Source organism: Cynara cardunculus (genome assembly GCF_001531365.2).
Source record: "Cynara cardunculus var. scolymus isolate 2C chromosome LG 17, CcrdV1, whole genome shotgun sequence".
In the NCBI taxonomy this organism is placed as follows: Eukaryota; Viridiplantae; Streptophyta; class Magnoliopsida; order Asterales; family Asteraceae; genus Cynara; species Cynara cardunculus.
The window spans coordinates 3,302,069-3,319,568 of NC_037544.1; the positions used below are offsets into that span (position 1 = coordinate 3,302,069).

Consider the following 17,500-nt stretch of genomic DNA (forward strand, 5'->3'; position numbering starts at 1 on the left):
ATCATTCACTTTTTACAATTCTACCCTCTGAACCATTGTGAACCTAATTTTTTATTAATATGGTAATTAAATAATTAAATTTTTAGTCTCAATAAATGACAACCGTTAGATGTTCAAATCAACGACCAAGATCGGTTAACAAAGTTAACACGATAATCTTGGTTAGTATTTGAACCAGCCCCGATATGGCTTGTCCTCCATTTAAACTGTCTGAACTTATATAATTCAATATGCCCTGTTTGGATTTTTTTTTTTTTTTTTATAAGCAAGGGATATATAAAAAGGGATGTAAGAAAATATTAATGAAAGGAATTGAGAACCCAATAATATTATATCAAACAGGGGTTTTTAATATAAATACAGTATTAATTCGTAGTAGTCGTGAAGAAAGTTTAAGAGTGCTAAATAAAACAGTAACAGTAGAATTATTTTCACCAGAAACAATACAAAGAATAATTTAAAAATTTATAGCTTTTTCTGATTTAACGACCCTATGATTTCGGAAGTTTTTTCAGTATTTTAAGTGTCTATCTTCCTTCTTAATAAACTTGGAGAAAAGTTAGTCCTCACAGCAGGAAATATTTCATCCTACACTGATGCTCCATTGGTATGATGCAAGATATTTTCTTCTTTCCCAGAAGCAACCAGTTCAACATACAAACCTGCAAGAAAAAGAATTTTTATAAGCCACAGAGAAATAGAGCAAAAATACCTCAAATAGTTAGCATGCACAAAGCAGCTAAATCTAGAAAATAGCATTCTAAAAAAAACTTGAAGAAGGTGCAACAGACAGCCTTGAATCATGGATAAAGCGAGAACAAGCGACACCACCTCTTCCATACAGGTTCAAATGGACTTAGTACAAACTCCTAGCTGAAGGACATTACATACAGATCTGGTCACATTTACATTGGGATATGCTTTTACCATTTATTGGCAAAAGTGATTGTATCAGTATCCAAGACATTAACAACAAAGAAGATGATATAGATTCACAGTCTGATCATGGATCACCACAATCAATACCAAGCACACACAGAGATTTCTAAAGACGACAAATAAGACTTCTGACATCTTTGAAAAAGAAGACATGCTTTTTGAAAATATTAGCATTGTAATAATAATWKATTCTTATCTTGTTGAATATTTGTAGATGCTTATCTTYTTTTGAAATTTTAGCCATAAATTTTGTCGGATGTAATAATTTAGAGATAGAAGTCATTGTAAATAATCATTTCAAGGCCTATATATACCGGCCTTAAGCTTGCTTGTAAAATCATCAAATCATCAAGAAAATTTATGCAACCCTTTGTGAAATAACAATTCATAAGTTGCTAATTCCCTCTCTCTATTTTCCTAAGTTAGTTTTTACTCCTCATATTCCTTTCCAGTACTTCATATCATATCCCTTGCTTATAAAAAAAAATTGTGATAAATATTTTATTGTTGGGCTAAAATGTTACAGTATTAAATATGATTTTACAATAGAATATATATATATATATATATATATATATAGGTGGAGGTTCAAACGAGAACCCCTATGATTTACGAGAACGCGAGAACAACCTAATAACCTCAAACTTTTTTACAAAGATTCCCACCCACAACGAAGTTTTAGTTCGATTCCTTCCAATAAAAAGCAGAACTATCAGAACCAATGCCGCCGAGTTTCCATGACCTGTATTCAGCCAAAGGATCTTCTTTCTTATTTCCATCATCATCGTCGTCGTCGTACACAACGCTCACTCCATACTCCTTTACATCTACATATTCATTTTGATCAGCATTAACAACATGAACACTAACTTCATCACCATCTTCAAACTCGTTGTTCCCTAACATCCAATGGCTTAACCATACTATACCACCTTCTTCATTACATTCTGGGGCAACCCACCTCTGAGGGCCGTATATCTTGTTGGAGTACCTCTTTGTCAAATTCCTTATTACAGTTCGCGGGATTATGACACCCTTTGTGCTTGAAATTGTAGCCACAAAGCACACATTTAACCCTCGAATCCTACAATTCTTACGAGATGATGGCAACGTAAAATGAAATCCCAACAAGCAGCTGCTTCTGTGAGTTATCCAATCTGGAAGCCTATTCCCTTGAAAATATGAGGTGAATACTACATGCCGACACTTCATCTGTCAAATACTAGAAGTTTTATTAGATTGAAATACATATACACATGATATATATATATATATATATATACACACATGATATATATATATATATATATGTGTGATAAAAGGACATTCACCTGTGCTAGAAGTGTTTTTCCTTGAACCTTCAGGAGATCACTCATTGTCGAAAACTTGTCATGGTTCACATGTTGCCTATTAATCCACCCCAACCTACATACCATCTCTTGATCAATTTCTGATATAACTTGCTTTTTTAGTATGCCCTCAATCTCAGTCAAGGCTTTTGTGTCTCGATAATGGACATATGGCCATGATGACATTTGTGGATGAAATGTTACTTTCTCTAACGAGAAACACCCGTGGACATTTAAATATTCTACAGTCCTTGGAGCACACAAGACTGATTTTAGCCTACCACATCCCGAAAGACGGAGACCCCTCAGCCTACTAAGGCTTCTTACACAATCAGGCAAAGAATCAATTTGATTCCCATCTAAATCTAATTCCTTCAACATTGACAGGCTACCAAAACTCACAGGGAAGGATTCGTTACACAAATTATTATTCCCGAGGGACAATCTTACTAATGAGCCTGGGATTGTGAAGGACTTCAAACTTGTTGGAACCACAATGACAGATGATGATGATGATGATGATGATGATGATGATGATGATGATGATGATGATGATGGCACTTGGGATTCTATGTTAACATTGTTAGCTTTTAGCACTTCTAGTGACTCCATATCCTTTATCCCCATTGGAAATTCACCAAGATTTGAACACCCATCTATTGATAGTGTTCTAAGACTTTTTAACCTTTCTATGCTTCTTGGAAGCTTTTTGAGCTTACCACATCCACTCAGATCAAGGAGAACAAGTCTATCACATTTCCCAACTGACTCACACACCTCAACCAAACTCATGCATCCTGCCAATATCAATCTTTCAAGTAGAGGAAACCCGTCAAAGCTACCCACACTAACAAGCTCATAACAGCAACTCAGAATAAGAAACTTCAATGACATCAACAACTGTTAAATTAAAGAAGCATGTTAGTCTTACAAAGAAGAAAAGGTAGAGGAGTCGGATCTATATATATTACCTTGGGATTCTTCCAAAGATGTTGTAGGTTGCTATAAGACATGTCAAGAGCAACAACATTCTCCAATTGCAACTCCGAAGGTAGATAATTTAAAGGGAATCCGTGCATAGACAACCATCTTAAACCTGTAGGAAAATGTTTATAGGACCCATGGAGTTGTACATAGTCAAGTTGAAGTAATCTTAGCTTATCCATCGGACTGAATGCATTTGTTCTAATGTCGAATTTGTTACTGTGGGAGAAACGCAATAGGAAAACCCAAGCAAATAAGCACCAAATCCATGAGAAAATATCACAAACTCGATAAAGGAGTGGAAGTGCTACAATTTTGCTGCGAGGATCATCTTGAAACTTCTCCTTGGTGGAACTACTTGTTCTGTGTGATGTATAATTCTCAACCATTTTCATGTCAAGTATAAGGCCTTGAAGTTTCGCCGTCCCCTAACAATAAATTAAACAAGTAAACATGAGCAAAGTTTTCTGCAAATGTTTAACCCCTGAATAAACACAACACACACACATATCCTCTATTACCTTTTCTTGTTTCAACACATCATATGATTCCTCATGATGCCATAATCGACTACGCTCCCATGGCTCCTTAGGTGATTCTTGACGGACTAAATCTCTACCTAGCTCTTGAAGGAGCTGGTGCATCATCAACTCATTTCGAGGCCCAACTGTGAGAAGACATCTATCAATGAGCCTTGAGAACCCAAAAGATGGGGACAAATCACCCTCTCTTAGTATTGTTTCAGCGAATACTCTATCTTTGCCAATGAAAAAACAAGCAATGTGCTTAAACAATTCCTTGTCATTTTCGTAAGGCAAAGAATCAAAGCTTATTTGCAAAACCTGTTGTATTTTAGGGTTAGTTTCCTTTGGTAACAATTTTATGGTATCCTTCCATGCAGCTACGTCTTGCTTACGCAAAGAACTACCAAAAACTGTAAGAGCCAATGGATGTCCTCCACAATACATCACAACCTTTCTTGCTTGCTCTTTGTAGCTTTCATTGGGATAATCGCCATTAAACGCATGCAAGCCTAAAAGTTGTTGGGATTCCTCTTCGTTTAAGCCTTCAACCAAGTGCTTCATATGATTTGGTGGAAATTCTGTCATAAACAACCGACACTTTTCTGTTAATGATGCATCTTTGGTTGTAATTATGACTTTGCTTCCTCGATGAAGGCCTCTTGTTCCGATTAACACATCCAATTGCCCAAAATGATCAATATCATCGAGAACAAGAAGCGTTTTCTTCCTAAGAAGTATTTTCTCGATCTTAGAGGTGGCCACATTAGCATCATATATGTCCATCCAGGTTATGTCTCCAATGTCTTTAAGGAGTTGTTTTTGTAAATCAAGTAATGTATTTGGTTGCGTACACCTCCTTCCAATATCTTCAAGAAAGCTGCTTCTTTCGAAGTCAAGATAGTGCAATTTAAAGACATAGTTTGCTAAATATGTCTTTCCAATGCCACCCATCCCCCAGATTGTGAGAAATTCGGTAGTATCGTTTTTCAAGGATGAAATAATGGTTCTAACGGAAGACTTCATCCCAATTAGGTATGGAATTTTACTCTGTTTGTTTAGCTCTAATCTGTTGTGGATCTCTTTAACAATTCTTTCAATAAGTACCGTCTCTCGCCTGAAACCGATTTCAATGAGAACAAGGTACCATCCAAGTAGTAAGATAAACAGAACACTTGTTATAAAAATTGAGCATAGGGTTTTAGAAATATTAGTAAGAAAGGGTTTACCGGCCATTTGCTTCCTCCCCTTTCATATCAGCAACTTCTGTAAGTGCTTCCTCCCATTGCTTCATCTTCTGCGCCCATTGACTTGTTTTCTTTTCATTTGGCGCTGCCTCCATCTTCTGTTTATGCCTAGCCATTGCCTCTCCGAAACTGCTTTGTTGCTTCCTAACATCGGTTGGTTTGACGTGATAGAAGATGGGGATGACAATATGTTTGGAGCTCCTACGTTGCTCGAGGATGAGTACCAGTTCATCAAGGCACCATGTGGAAGAAGCGTAATCCTTGGACAACACAATAATAGACGCCCTTGATGCTTTAATTGCACTTACCAATTCTGGTTTTAGATCTTCTCCCGTTCGTATCTCAACATCATCAAAAAAACGTGTCTATAGCAGCATCCAACAGAGCCTTGTGAAGGTGATCAGTGAAGCCATAACGAGTGTCGGCACCTCTAAAACTTAAAAACACGTCGTAATGATAAGTGGACGATGACAATTCTGAAATTTCAGAAAGAACAACCGTCATGAAGGATAAAAACTGAGAATGAAGTGAAGCGCAGACGCTGGTTGAATCGATGATTTAGGGTTTAGGTGATTTCAACTCAACTGTATGTTTTCCTTTTCAGACAGGCATTAGAAAGGGGATGAGCTCGGTAGAGGAGAAACCGTCCTGATGGATTGCTTAAAAAGGAATGGTATCATAAATAAGAAAAAATGATGAAGTTTCGTTTTCAGAGACTTCGGTGGTGGCGTTTGTATTTTATATTTTGTCAAGTCTGAAGTCTGAATTCACTTTTTATTTTTAAGAAGTAGCGTTGAAGTAAATAAATTTCATTATCAACCATCACGAACATGTTATTATTGTTTGTCATGTCACACCCTTAATCTCCCACCACCACCACACCACTAATGTTGCTGCCACCCAACCCCTATCCCACCAGTAACCATCATGCCATTGTTATAGTGACATGGCGGTTGATAGGATGTGAGCAGGGACGATGGGTGGGATAGTTCAAACAAAGACGATTGATTAAAATCTATTGAGGGGTTTCATTCCAATTTCTACCAACCAAACGCGTGGTTAAATTTCATTCCAATTCCTTCAAAGTCAAATTCCTTTGATGGATTCCAATTCCATCAAATTTCATTTTATAAACCAAACACCCCCTTTATCCTACATCATAATTATGTAACTTACCTAAAAACAAATTTACAATAGATGGATTAAAAGCCACTATGATATGAAATATCATTCACATTTGAATACATTTCCTTACAAATATCTTCACTAACGATGTATTTGTTGGATACATTTCCTTACAATATATTCACTAACAATATGTTTGTTGTATACATTTAGAAAAAGATGACGTGAAATGCGTCAAATCTTCCTCCGTGTCACAACTTGGTTCGAACCGAGACCAATCTGTCCTGTCTAGTTTCTCATGCCCAAATCCGTACCAAACTTGAGGATATTAACTTTAAAATAAGATTTTAGTTAAATCTACAACTTTTTTTTGAAGTATATAATAATTATACATGACAAACAGAACAAATAAACTCACACACCCTCCTCACCCATGGTGAGGTTTGAACCTCTAACCTTCCAAGAGACCAAAGACTCACATACCGCTAGGCCAAAGGACAGATTTAATTTATTTTTTTCTTTATTTTAGACCAATGTCCAGTGGCACAAGAGGCAGAGGCAGTTTGCTTTCCAACAATCAGAAATATGAGTGAAACAAATTTAAATGCTGCTTTTGCTTATACCAATTACAACAACTGATAGTAGTACTAGTTCAAGTACATCCTCCTCCACCTCCTCTTGCTATCAAAATTCACTTTACAACTGAACCCCAACCCCCCCAGTCATTCATACCTCTCCTATAAAACCTCAATTTTCAAAAACAAAAACAAAAAAGAAAAGGTTAAGAATCACATGGTGGTTCGGTCCTCAAATCTTACGAAAAAAAAAGGCTTACAACTCTCGAGGGGAGAAGAAACCGGCATCATAATCATATACCACCATCAGCAACAAAGAGACGAAGAAGAAGAGACTGCAGAAACCACCCGGTTCAACTCAACTAACTTAAAAATTGATCATAATCAGTTACATGATGATGAGGCCTTTTACCTTTTTATATCCTCGAAATGCAACGGAACCTATCAAAAAAGATGATTTACACTCAACCCCACCACCACCACCACCACCAGCCATTGTTGTATCTTCCATTTTCCAAACTCTTTGTTGGCCCAAGAAAACAAATCCAAGATTGCTTCATTGGCATTTTCCTCAGTAGTTGTTAGGCCAGTTGATTTGAGCAGGCTGGGGATGTGGATTGGGCTGGGGTGGCGGTTGTTGTTGTTGCTGCTGCTGATACATGCTAGATGTGGGTCCCACCATGTCGACCCCTGTTTGGGACTGTTGGAGAAGTGGATGAACAGCTCCGCTGGTCACTGGTTGTGGAGGGTGGTGATAAATACTAGGAAAAGTTCCATGGCCGGCTTGTGTTGGTGTATATGCAACTTGACCGCCTTGAGGAAGATTATAAAAAGAACCACCAATGTCTCGACCAGCTATCCATACGCCTGGACCTTCACTCTACAAACCCAAAAAAGCAAAATACAAGAGGTCATTTCTGCAAGAAACATAATCCAAAATATCATTTGATTAAATCAAGTAAACATCGAATTCACTAGAAAACTTAATGCTATGTTGGATAATAAACTTGTTTTTGTCCAACATGAGAGACCAAGTATAAACTTTGGTACATCCAAGCCCAAACCCAAGATACGGAGAATTATATAGAAAATAAGTAGGAAAGTCTAGGGTTCTTTAGAAAATTTGTTGTTGATTAATAGGGGTATGAAATATGTGGTTGAGATTGATTCTCTCATTCTATAAATAGGTGGTTCCTTTGAGTTTGTAATCATCAAGTGAAAAACAAAGATTATTGAGTTCATAAAGAGAGTTGCTTGAATAAAGTTTGAAGAAAAAAGTGTTCCTTTGAGTTTCCTCTCCAACAAAGCGGTATCGGAGCTATTGTGATGGTATCGGTTTAGAGAAATCTTATTATGCTCTGTGGTTGCAGCTTAGACTGATCTTCTACATCATACTAATGGGGATTCAAGAAAGTCAATCGAAAGTATGGCCAACAATCTAGCATCATTTCAAGTACCGGCACTCAAAACCGACAACTATGATAATTGAAGTATCAAGATCAAAGCTCTATTGGGTGCACATGATGTGTGGGAAGTAGTAGAGAGAGGTTTTATTGAGCCCAAAAATGAGGCCACTTTAAGCAATGTACAAAAGGATAATTTAAGAGAGATAAGAAAGGACAAGAAAGCTCTCATCCTAATCTACAAAACCTTAGATGATGATGGCTTCGAGAAGGTTTCAAGTGCAACATCTGCCAAGGTAGCATTGACAACCTAAAATGGTGGTGTGTGGTAGTGTCATGTTATTATCGTCCAAAAGAGAGAGAGAGAGAGAGAGACCAAACTTCTTTTAAAAAAGTTGAAAACATGAAGTAGAAGACTTGGAGTGACCTACAAACTTCTTTTAGGGTAAGGAGTAGACATCTAATTTGGCATATAATTTTATGAAGTCACATATACCAAAGGGTACACAGTGTCAATAGTATTTCCTAGCTGTTGTTACAATATTTAAGTCCTAAAAAAGCTAATAATAAACATAGGATTTTAGATATTTCTCATCCTAACTGCTCTGTTGGTAGATTTTCTGTGAATATGGGTACCATTGAGCCCAACATAGCTCTTCCATAAACCATATACCCATTGTAAAATTTGTGTAATCATGCATTCAATACCTCCCTTGTTCGTTTATAGATTATTATTCAACTTCACCTAAATTAATTTACTGCTTTGCATTCAACTTCTGCACCATGACTTATCTGGCTTCAATTTTCAACCTTCCTTTTTGAATTATATATATATATATATATATATATATATGTAATCAGATTCAGGGGAAAATCACAAAATAATGGAAAACTAAGGAACACCCTAATAACCTTATTTGTCTGGTATGCACATGTGCATAAAAATAATTGAAAATGTTCCCTGCTTGCTTTTATGCACGTGTGCATACCGGACAAATGAAATGATTATTAAGTCGTTCCTCAGCTTTCCATTTCCTTGTGGTTTTCCCCTGAACCCAATATATATACACACACACACTATAGAGCATCATTGAACTTCAAAGCTCATGTTTTGCACACCGGTGAAGGGGCTGACTTGCATCTAGATTCTCCCGCATTCTATTGCATGCTTATAGTATCAACAAACAGATAAACTTGCAAACCAAGTGTTATCCCAAACTACTCTAGAAAAGATGCAAATGAAACTCCGTTAGTTTCCTTTTTTATTCTTTCCACAAATGCGAACTTTGAACAAACCATATTGTGTTTTTACCAAACCGGGGATCTTCAGGGAGCTTTTAACAAACCATATTGTCATATATCCCATGCCCCCAGACCCCACTGTGATGCAACGAGAACCAACAGAAGAACTCAAAGCCAACATAGCATAACAAAGATCAAGTAGAGTGCACGTAACTAACCTGCTGTCCTGTAACGTAAACATTACTTTCCTTGAACTGGGACCCACCAATGTCTTCATTAGAAGTCGAATTGCCAGCTGTAGCAGCTGGATTCGGATTATAACCTGCTGGGGACGTGCCATATGGTCCATAAGTTCCAGGGACTCCAATGTGACCCGAGTTCCCAGTATTACTTCCAGGCTTATATTGCGGAAGTGGATATTTGGGAGCTGCCACTGGTGGAGCTGGATACATATTTCCGGCTTGAGGTTGTTGAGGGAATGCACCATTGCTCAAAAACTGATGAATGGATGGAGGAGGGATATAAAATGGGGAGAAATATGGGCCATATGGGATATAATTTGGAGGATAATGGGGCAAATGTAACCCAGTTGGCTGCCTGAACACAGGCAGTGGTTGCTGGGTCACGGCTAGGGAGCTCTGCATAACCCCAGCTGCTTGTGTGGCTAATGGTGTCGGACCAGCTGCAGACAACGTTATAGAGTTCCCAACCTGCGGGGTTCACATTTATGAACATCACAAGCATTACAGAATAAACAAAAATGTATAGTATATGAACCCACTAGTCATTTCAAGTATTTGTTATGAATGTAGAACAGAGAAATAAGAAGCACGAAGAAAGCAAGACTCGAAAGAGATAAAAAAAACCAATAATACACTCAAATCTGATTACAATACATATCGAGTGACTTCAAGGGACTTTCGACATGGATTGATTAGACAATTGGATTTCATCATTTATGTGAGTGAGGTAGGCGGGTGAAAGAATTGTGAAAGGCTTTAAGGTTTTAATTTTACATGCGTAGTTTAGTAATTTATCAATCCTTATCTCGAGATTTTTGTTCCATCTACTTTGGTGGGACAAAAAAAATGTATTTTTATCCCACTCGGTCTGTGTCTTGTCCCGGTCTATTGTCACATCGAACGTGGGAAAATAAGTTTTTGTTCTGTTCTATCCTGCAAAACAAATGCACCCTAAGAGCTCACAAGATCCAACACTAAATTTAATTTTCATGCCCATGAGATGCCCCCCAAGATTTCCCATTTATTGACAGTAAAAATCTATCATTTTTTAAACCATATGCCAAGAACAAGAATAATGAAGGACATAGAACACCTTGAGACAGAAATCAAGATGCATGAGCTCCCTAATGTGTATGCGTGAACTTACTGAAACACCATAGCAACATTCTCATTGCAAAAGAAAAACAGTGTCTGAGCCTAATCATGCAAATAAAAATAATTCAAGTATTCTATAACAGTCACGTAAGCCTAAAATATTGAAACCTCTTGAGAAGACTGAGAAGCCTGTGGAGATAACACTGCAACATTTCCATTGTACTTGGCCGCCACCCCAGGTGAGTGGAAGGGTGATATGCGCCCATCACTATCAGCACCAGAACGATAGAAGTGAGGATAATAGCCTGCTGGGTCAAACGGTTGTTGAACCTGTATGTAACAAGAATACACAAAGTTATTTTATAAACTTACTGGCTGGTAAAGTGAAAAAAAAAAAGACGTGGAAAGTTACAAGGACCTCTTTGTATGTAATTACCATGAATAAATTGAAGAAAACCAAGTATTTAAAATGTACTGTACCCAGATTATACTACCAGAATAACAGTTATCAAATACTTACAACAAAGCTTGGGACACGAGAAGCATCGCGCACTTGAGACTCGTTGTTTTCAAAAGGTGCTAGATGGCCCCCTATTATTGGTGGCATGAAGCCAAAACTTAAGTTAGGAGAAGCATGAACCACTGGATATTGATGGCCTGTAGTTGGGAGTGAAGTCTCTGGATTGGATTCAATGTGCTCAGGTGCCACACTAGATGAGACTTCACTTTCAGCTGATAAATTTTCAGGTACATTAGATGAGGATGGTGGGCAATCAGGATAATCCCCATCATCGGGAGTTACCAACACATCTTGATTCCTGAAGCCAGTAAAATAATTAATCAGAAAATGTGAGAAGGCAATACATTCAAGCAAAACAAGCGCAATATGAGTAAAAAATTTGCAAAAATATCCACTTGGAAATGCTAGGATTAAGAGATATTTCTTGTTGTTGTCTAAGGTAAACGACAACTTAACCTACTCTAAAAGATTCAAGTGAAGCATTAATTTGCAGGTTCTCTAGACTAGAAATTTCACCGATAACAAGGATCACATGGGCTTGCCACAGAAAATTGCACTTGAAATTTTGAGAAAATTTCCTTGACTGGGGTAAAGATGAATTTATAAGAATCAATCGACATTGTAAATTTCAAAGGGTTAAAAAGGGTATCTGCAGATTGTTTAAAAAATTATATTGGCACCGAGCCTTCCTTTCATATGGTCATAAGATGCTAAATTTGTGTGTCATATGTAATCATTCAATTGACCAGAATAAGCATAGAAGTTTTTGAAAAACCTGGAAGACTGTTCTTCAATATGGTCAGGGATCACCTCAGGAGCCTCAGAAAGAGATGGACTCTTGTCGTTCACAGGACCACTCAAGGAGCTTGAATTAAAACCAAAACTAGCATCAAAACTTCCAAAGCAGAACCCAAGTTTCTCAGCTTCTGGAACATGAAGATGATTGGGTATAATAACATGTTGACCATCTGAAATGCGTGATACCTCTAGCTTCCTCTCCTTTTCAGGAGTAACATCCTTTGAATCAGGAATATTGGATGCTGGCTTTAAAGAAGAGCGACCTTCAACTGGAATGGCTGGCACCTCCGTGGAGTCACACGTCCCTGGTACTTGAGCAGGAATGGGATTTGTTGGTTTTGGTTTCCACTCCTTACCAGGACCGACTGTAGGAAAGCACAAGGGCCATTATACTTCACAGTCCCATAACCAAAATCATAAATCATTGACCAAATTTCTCTTTTGAGTTTTTTTTTGTGGGGTTACTTCAAGATTTCGAAAAAGAACAAAAAGAGTTGATTGATAACAAGTTACTGATATGTAACTTATCAAAATCAAAACCATCATAGAACGTAATGTTGAATATTGAAGTAGGCTTGGCTTCTATGAAATGAAAAAAATGCACCAGAACCCAGAAAACAAAATCATATGAAAATAATTGAAAGTAAATAACCTAACCCACCAACAAGTGTTGCAAATGCATAGAGTATGCAACGAATTCAGGTTGACAGCACGACAAATAAAAAAGCATATCTAAGAAAAAAAGCAATTTTATGAAGAGATTGCACAATCATAGCACATAGAAAAACCATAAAATAACAGACAGGTAGCTGTTGAAGGTTATGCAGTGTGGAAGTATTGTGGGTGAGACAAAAATCAAGCCATAGCTGGAAATATCGATAAGCTCCTGAAATCCTCAAGAAATTTCCAATAACAAATTTCCAGTAACCCCGTTAAAAGGTACTATAAACTAAATGAAGTAAAGAGATAGGATATAAATATTTATGCAATGGTAGGCTGTTGTGTAATTTAAACCTTGAACTGTTTGTTCCATTTAGTTCCCCTCAAGTGACCATTTCCATCATAGACAGATGATCAGACTATTTTATACAAATTTGAATAACATGACCTTAATACCTTTTTGAGGCCCAATCGCTTGTTGTTGCCTGTTATTGTGATTTGAAGGTGGCCTGCCAATGGAAGACGAAACATGAATAGAAGGTGCTGGTCGTGAAGACTCTGAAAGCAAATTATTCCCCTCTTCCTGAATCTCACCGTGCATCTTCCCTTGCATGAAGGAGCTTCCGACCTCGGGACTAGCTGCCATAGTATCCATTTTAAAAAAATGATTTTCACTCATTGCTATCTTAAAGTAACGAGAAATCTAATGTTACAGCATCATAAAAACATAATTTGTTCCTCTTTGAGTATGAAAAAGTCCTCACAGGCAATTTTAATCTCTACAGGGGTCTCTTGGACTTGTTCAACAGGAGTTCGTTGATTTCCAACTTCACGTCTAATTGTACCAACAGGGAGTCGTGAATCCTGTGAAGGCATAAGAATAGGATCCGAAGCCGACAAGTACACCCCGGGCAAAGGTGATGGTGCCTTAGAAGCTGAAATGTTTCTGGAACTCCCATCTCCCAAAGCAGAAGTCGGGATTTTTTTGGCCTCCGGAGGGACTTGTGGAAGTGGGCCCTCCAACTTACTACTCACAGTAGTTGCATTCACTTCAGATTGATTAATATCACTTACGGCAGACAAATGAACATCAGGTACAGAACTAGTTTTCTCAGCAACTATGTCAGATGAACGATCAGCGACAATATTGGAAGAACTGCAAAATGGTGTGAACATGTACTTTATGAGTTTTTAATTTTAACCCTGCTTTTGTATCTACATCGATTAAAAGGTTACTCTGTAAATCAACAAAGAGGGAAAACTAGTGATGTAACACCTTGCAACCACAGATGTCTCTTTATTCTTCTTATCCTGAGGTGCAGGCAGGACTACACCATCATCTGCACCTTGATTGATTTCATTTTCCTTTCCAGAGAGAGCATTCCTGCTACCGCCTGCATCTAAATTTTTGAAAACAAAAGATCGTTGATTATTATTTATGCATGACAACTAGCATACTTCAATGATCCAACTAGAACTGTTCAAATCCTAAATCTATAGTACATCATTAAAAGCTTGATATGAAATTAATCCTTGATTTCAAAAAAAGAAAGGCCAATTTATTGAATAAACTACTGGCAGTAAATAAAACCTTGTATCATGTGCTTCTGACCTTGTGATAACATTATAAGGGGCAGTTGTTTTAAGGTTTGATTAAAAAATGACGACTGTTTTGCAATATGACAAGTGAAGCAAGTTAATTTGTCCATGAATACTCTGCAGCATAAATGTGACGGATTCCAACTTGTCAATTACCATGAGGAATGTGGCGAGATGAGTAGTTGGCCCGACCACCCCTGTTTCCCCGTCCCTGCATCCCAGGTTTCCATCTAGGCTCTATAGATTCTTTAGTAGGATTCTGCAGAAAAGATAACAAGTTGACTGCATAAATATGAAGCATAAAACAGTTTTTTTCAGCTACAAATATGTAAAGCATATCCTAATATTGTGGGAAGACAAAAGTTAAATAAAGCATGCTATGCAAAAAAAAAACCATCATCCAATGTAACTGTGCCTTCATTTAAGAGGCAAAAGCAAAATCTTTGATGTAAGCAATGATTTTTAGCCAGCACAGCAGCGCTAACATACTCTGGTAAAAGGTAAGCAGCAAACACGAATAATAGGGTTGCTATCAAGAAAAAGTAGCAATGCTTATTCTCCAGCTTGACCAGCAATCATGTAACTATCAGGAGCCCCTTAAATTTATAAATAAATAAAAGATGGTTCTACAGTTTCCATAGCAATTTACCATACTGTAGCTGAATTCATCTCTTATTCTGACTTTATGGCCCGTCTATACATACGCTAAGCGAGAAAAGTAGACCCAGTTAAGTAGCAATTATTCAGAATGAAAAGAAAGAAAAACAGAAAAGCACAGTGCATGGTAAGTATGTCTAATGACCAGATGTCAGTGCAGAATCTCAATGCACCTCCATATGTAAAGTTAGTGCAGGCATTCTCACTTCTAAGCTTACTCACAGCACCGAGAAGTAAACGTACCTCTTTCTTGCGGTAGCGCTTGCTCCTTACTTCATGAAATGGATCTGTGCAACAGTGAAGTAAAGAATTTTATTTGGTTGCATATTCAACACGTAATTATAACAAGGAAGGCAAGGGGGAGACATGTTCAAATTAAATACAGATGACTGAGCTAGAAAACAAGCCTCTCTTTAAGTATAACCTGTGATTATGAAACATTCATTGTTCAAATAGATATACAAATTAAGGGGTCGTCTACCAACACAAATTGGGAAAGAGCTAACCGAGTAAGAACGCAGCCGGTTAAGCCCCTCTTACTGACTAAAGCATCGACTGAGTCAAAAGCAACCCCTTCCTTCTGGGTCAGCATATTTGTTGGTCAGGGTATGTTGGTAAATAGCATCCCTTCCTACCGGGTAAGCACCTCTTACACCTCTTACCCGGTATAAGGCGGTAACCAGGTCGTAAACAACCCCTAAAGTACACATAGAAAACACAAACTCCCTGCTTGCCTATACCAGTTCCACCCTTCCCAAAGAAACGTTAAAATAGCACACATGGATTTCTAGCATAAAAAATAACTGTCTGTGCATCTAAATATTGAGTGAACCCTAACATAAACAGATACTTCCCAAAATAAAAGCTTGCTGCAAGCCAAATCCGGATGACGTTAAACTAAAAACCAAAAAAAAAACATATAAATTTGGTCCCAGTTTGATTTGAGCAAGACCCAGAGAAAGTTTCCCACTATCGAGTAATCAAAATTCAAATTCGTATAAAAAATAAGTCATACCAAATCCTATTTAATTAGACACTGCAACAAGAAGAGCATAATCGGCCAACCTAACATGTAGAGACTACCACAATATGGCCAGAAACATCACTGCTACAATTGAGAAATTTGGCTAAATGCAACATCCGTAGGATAGCAAACAGTGAGCTTGACTTCACAAACTACATTCAATGGCGAATATCATTCTAACGAGTAAGGATCAAAACAATTAAACACCAATTCAGCAATAGGACCAAATTTTTGAAAAAAAAAAACAAAACAAAACTTCAAAAACCACTATAACCCTAACGTTAAGCACACTATCAGTCAGAAAACAAACAAAAACAAAAATCTCGCATCAATCACACGGAATACACAATCAATCAACAACACTTAAAAAAACCAAATCCATGAAAATGACAAACATGTAAAAGTCCCAAAACCAAACCACCAGCACGGATCTCACGGCAAAAAAATCAAAAAGACCAATGATTACCCTGCAATAGAAGCTTCTGGGCCGTCTCGTTTGGATCCATAGAACAATCTTTAAGCATTGCATATATCTCATCTTCACTGTGATTACCCGTGATCTCCTTAATGTTCTGGATCGTCTTTCTTACGTTGTTTGGAATGGAAACCCTAACCCCACTATTCATCTTTTCTCTTTAAACACGAACAGTAACAATTGGTCTTCAATTTATAAATAGATATATATATAAATAGCTTAGGTAAAGATTAGGGAGATAGAATGAGTGAACAGATGATGATTTGATTGAATGCTTAACCAGCAATCAGAAGAAATGAGGGGAGGAAGAAGATGAAGAAGAAGGGAAATAGAAAGAGAAAGACTTTGGTAAGGGTTTTTGAATTGATCCAGTTTTGTGTTTAGAGAGAGAAAATATGGAAGGGGGAGAAGAGCAAAAGAGGAAGTGTCTTCTGCAGTGTAGGGCTTTTTCCTTTCTTTTTCTTCAATTTTTTATAATTAAATTATAAATTATGAAATTATTATTTTTTGTAATTTGTCATTTTTGGTCCTTTTGGTTTTATTTTTTTCATACAAGTCCTTTGTTTTAAAGAGAGGTCGTTAAAGGTTAAGATGCTGTTTAGATATGTTATGAATTTCATTCGGTTTTACTGTGTTCGGTAAATACGGTTTTGGTTTTTATTTTATGATCTTCTTCATATATAATACAATTTTAGATCTTCACAATTTTTGGGTAAACGTCAGTGATGGACTTGTGACGGTTCGAGCAGGGGTTTGTGCACCCGCTCAACTGATGTTCGCAGGTAGAAGTTTTTTGGGGTATGAAAGTTTCATTTGCTAAATTTCGAGAGGTGCTTTGGGATATTATAAAATACAAGAAACAACAATTAAAAACAGATGAAAAAATCTCTCAAGATCAACAAAAAAAACTTAAAAAATCATCTGAAACAGGTGGAATTTAGTCAAAAACAAATTGGGCGACTTGGTGAGCTTTTGATCCACCTTAAAGGTGCATTTACTCACGGAATCCTGAGTCCGACACGGGTAAATGTTGACATGTCTAACT

General features: G+C 37.3%; 1 protein-coding gene and 1 pseudogene across 3 annotated transcripts; both read right to left on the reverse strand.

Annotated features, from left to right (window-relative positions):
• Positions 1 to 1,564: 1,564 nt before the first annotated feature.
• On the reverse strand, positions 1,565 to 5,619 carry LOC112500500 (annotated as a pseudogene).
• On the reverse strand, positions 5,461 to 16,809 carry LOC112500501 (GBF-interacting protein 1-like). 3 transcript variants are annotated; one of them, XR_003067356.1, is made up of 12 exons: positions 16,447 to 16,809; positions 15,200 to 15,243; positions 14,456 to 14,558; positions 13,977 to 14,100; positions 13,465 to 13,856; positions 13,157 to 13,339; positions 12,018 to 12,405; positions 11,243 to 11,540; positions 10,891 to 11,052; positions 9,604 to 10,095; positions 7,153 to 7,620; positions 5,461 to 5,516 (listed from the first exon to the last, which is right to left on the reverse strand). XR_003067356.1 is itself a non-coding variant. In XM_025103997.1 (11 exons), the coding sequence occupies exons 1-11, from the start codon at positions 16,604 to 16,606 to the stop codon at positions 7,312 to 7,314; spliced, it is 2,655 nt and encodes an 884-aa protein (XP_024959765.1). In that variant the 5' UTR covers positions 16,607 to 16,809; the 3' UTR covers positions 6,757 to 7,311. The 3 variants fall into 3 exon arrangements, 2 of the variants coding, with proteins under 2 accessions (XP_024959765.1, XP_024959766.1); XM_025103997.1 differs by lacking the exon at positions 5,461 to 5,516 and having other exon boundaries at positions 6,757 to 7,620; XM_025103998.1 differs by lacking the exon at positions 5,461 to 5,516 and having other exon boundaries at positions 7,585 to 7,657.
• Positions 16,810 to 17,500: the final 691 nt, after the last annotated feature.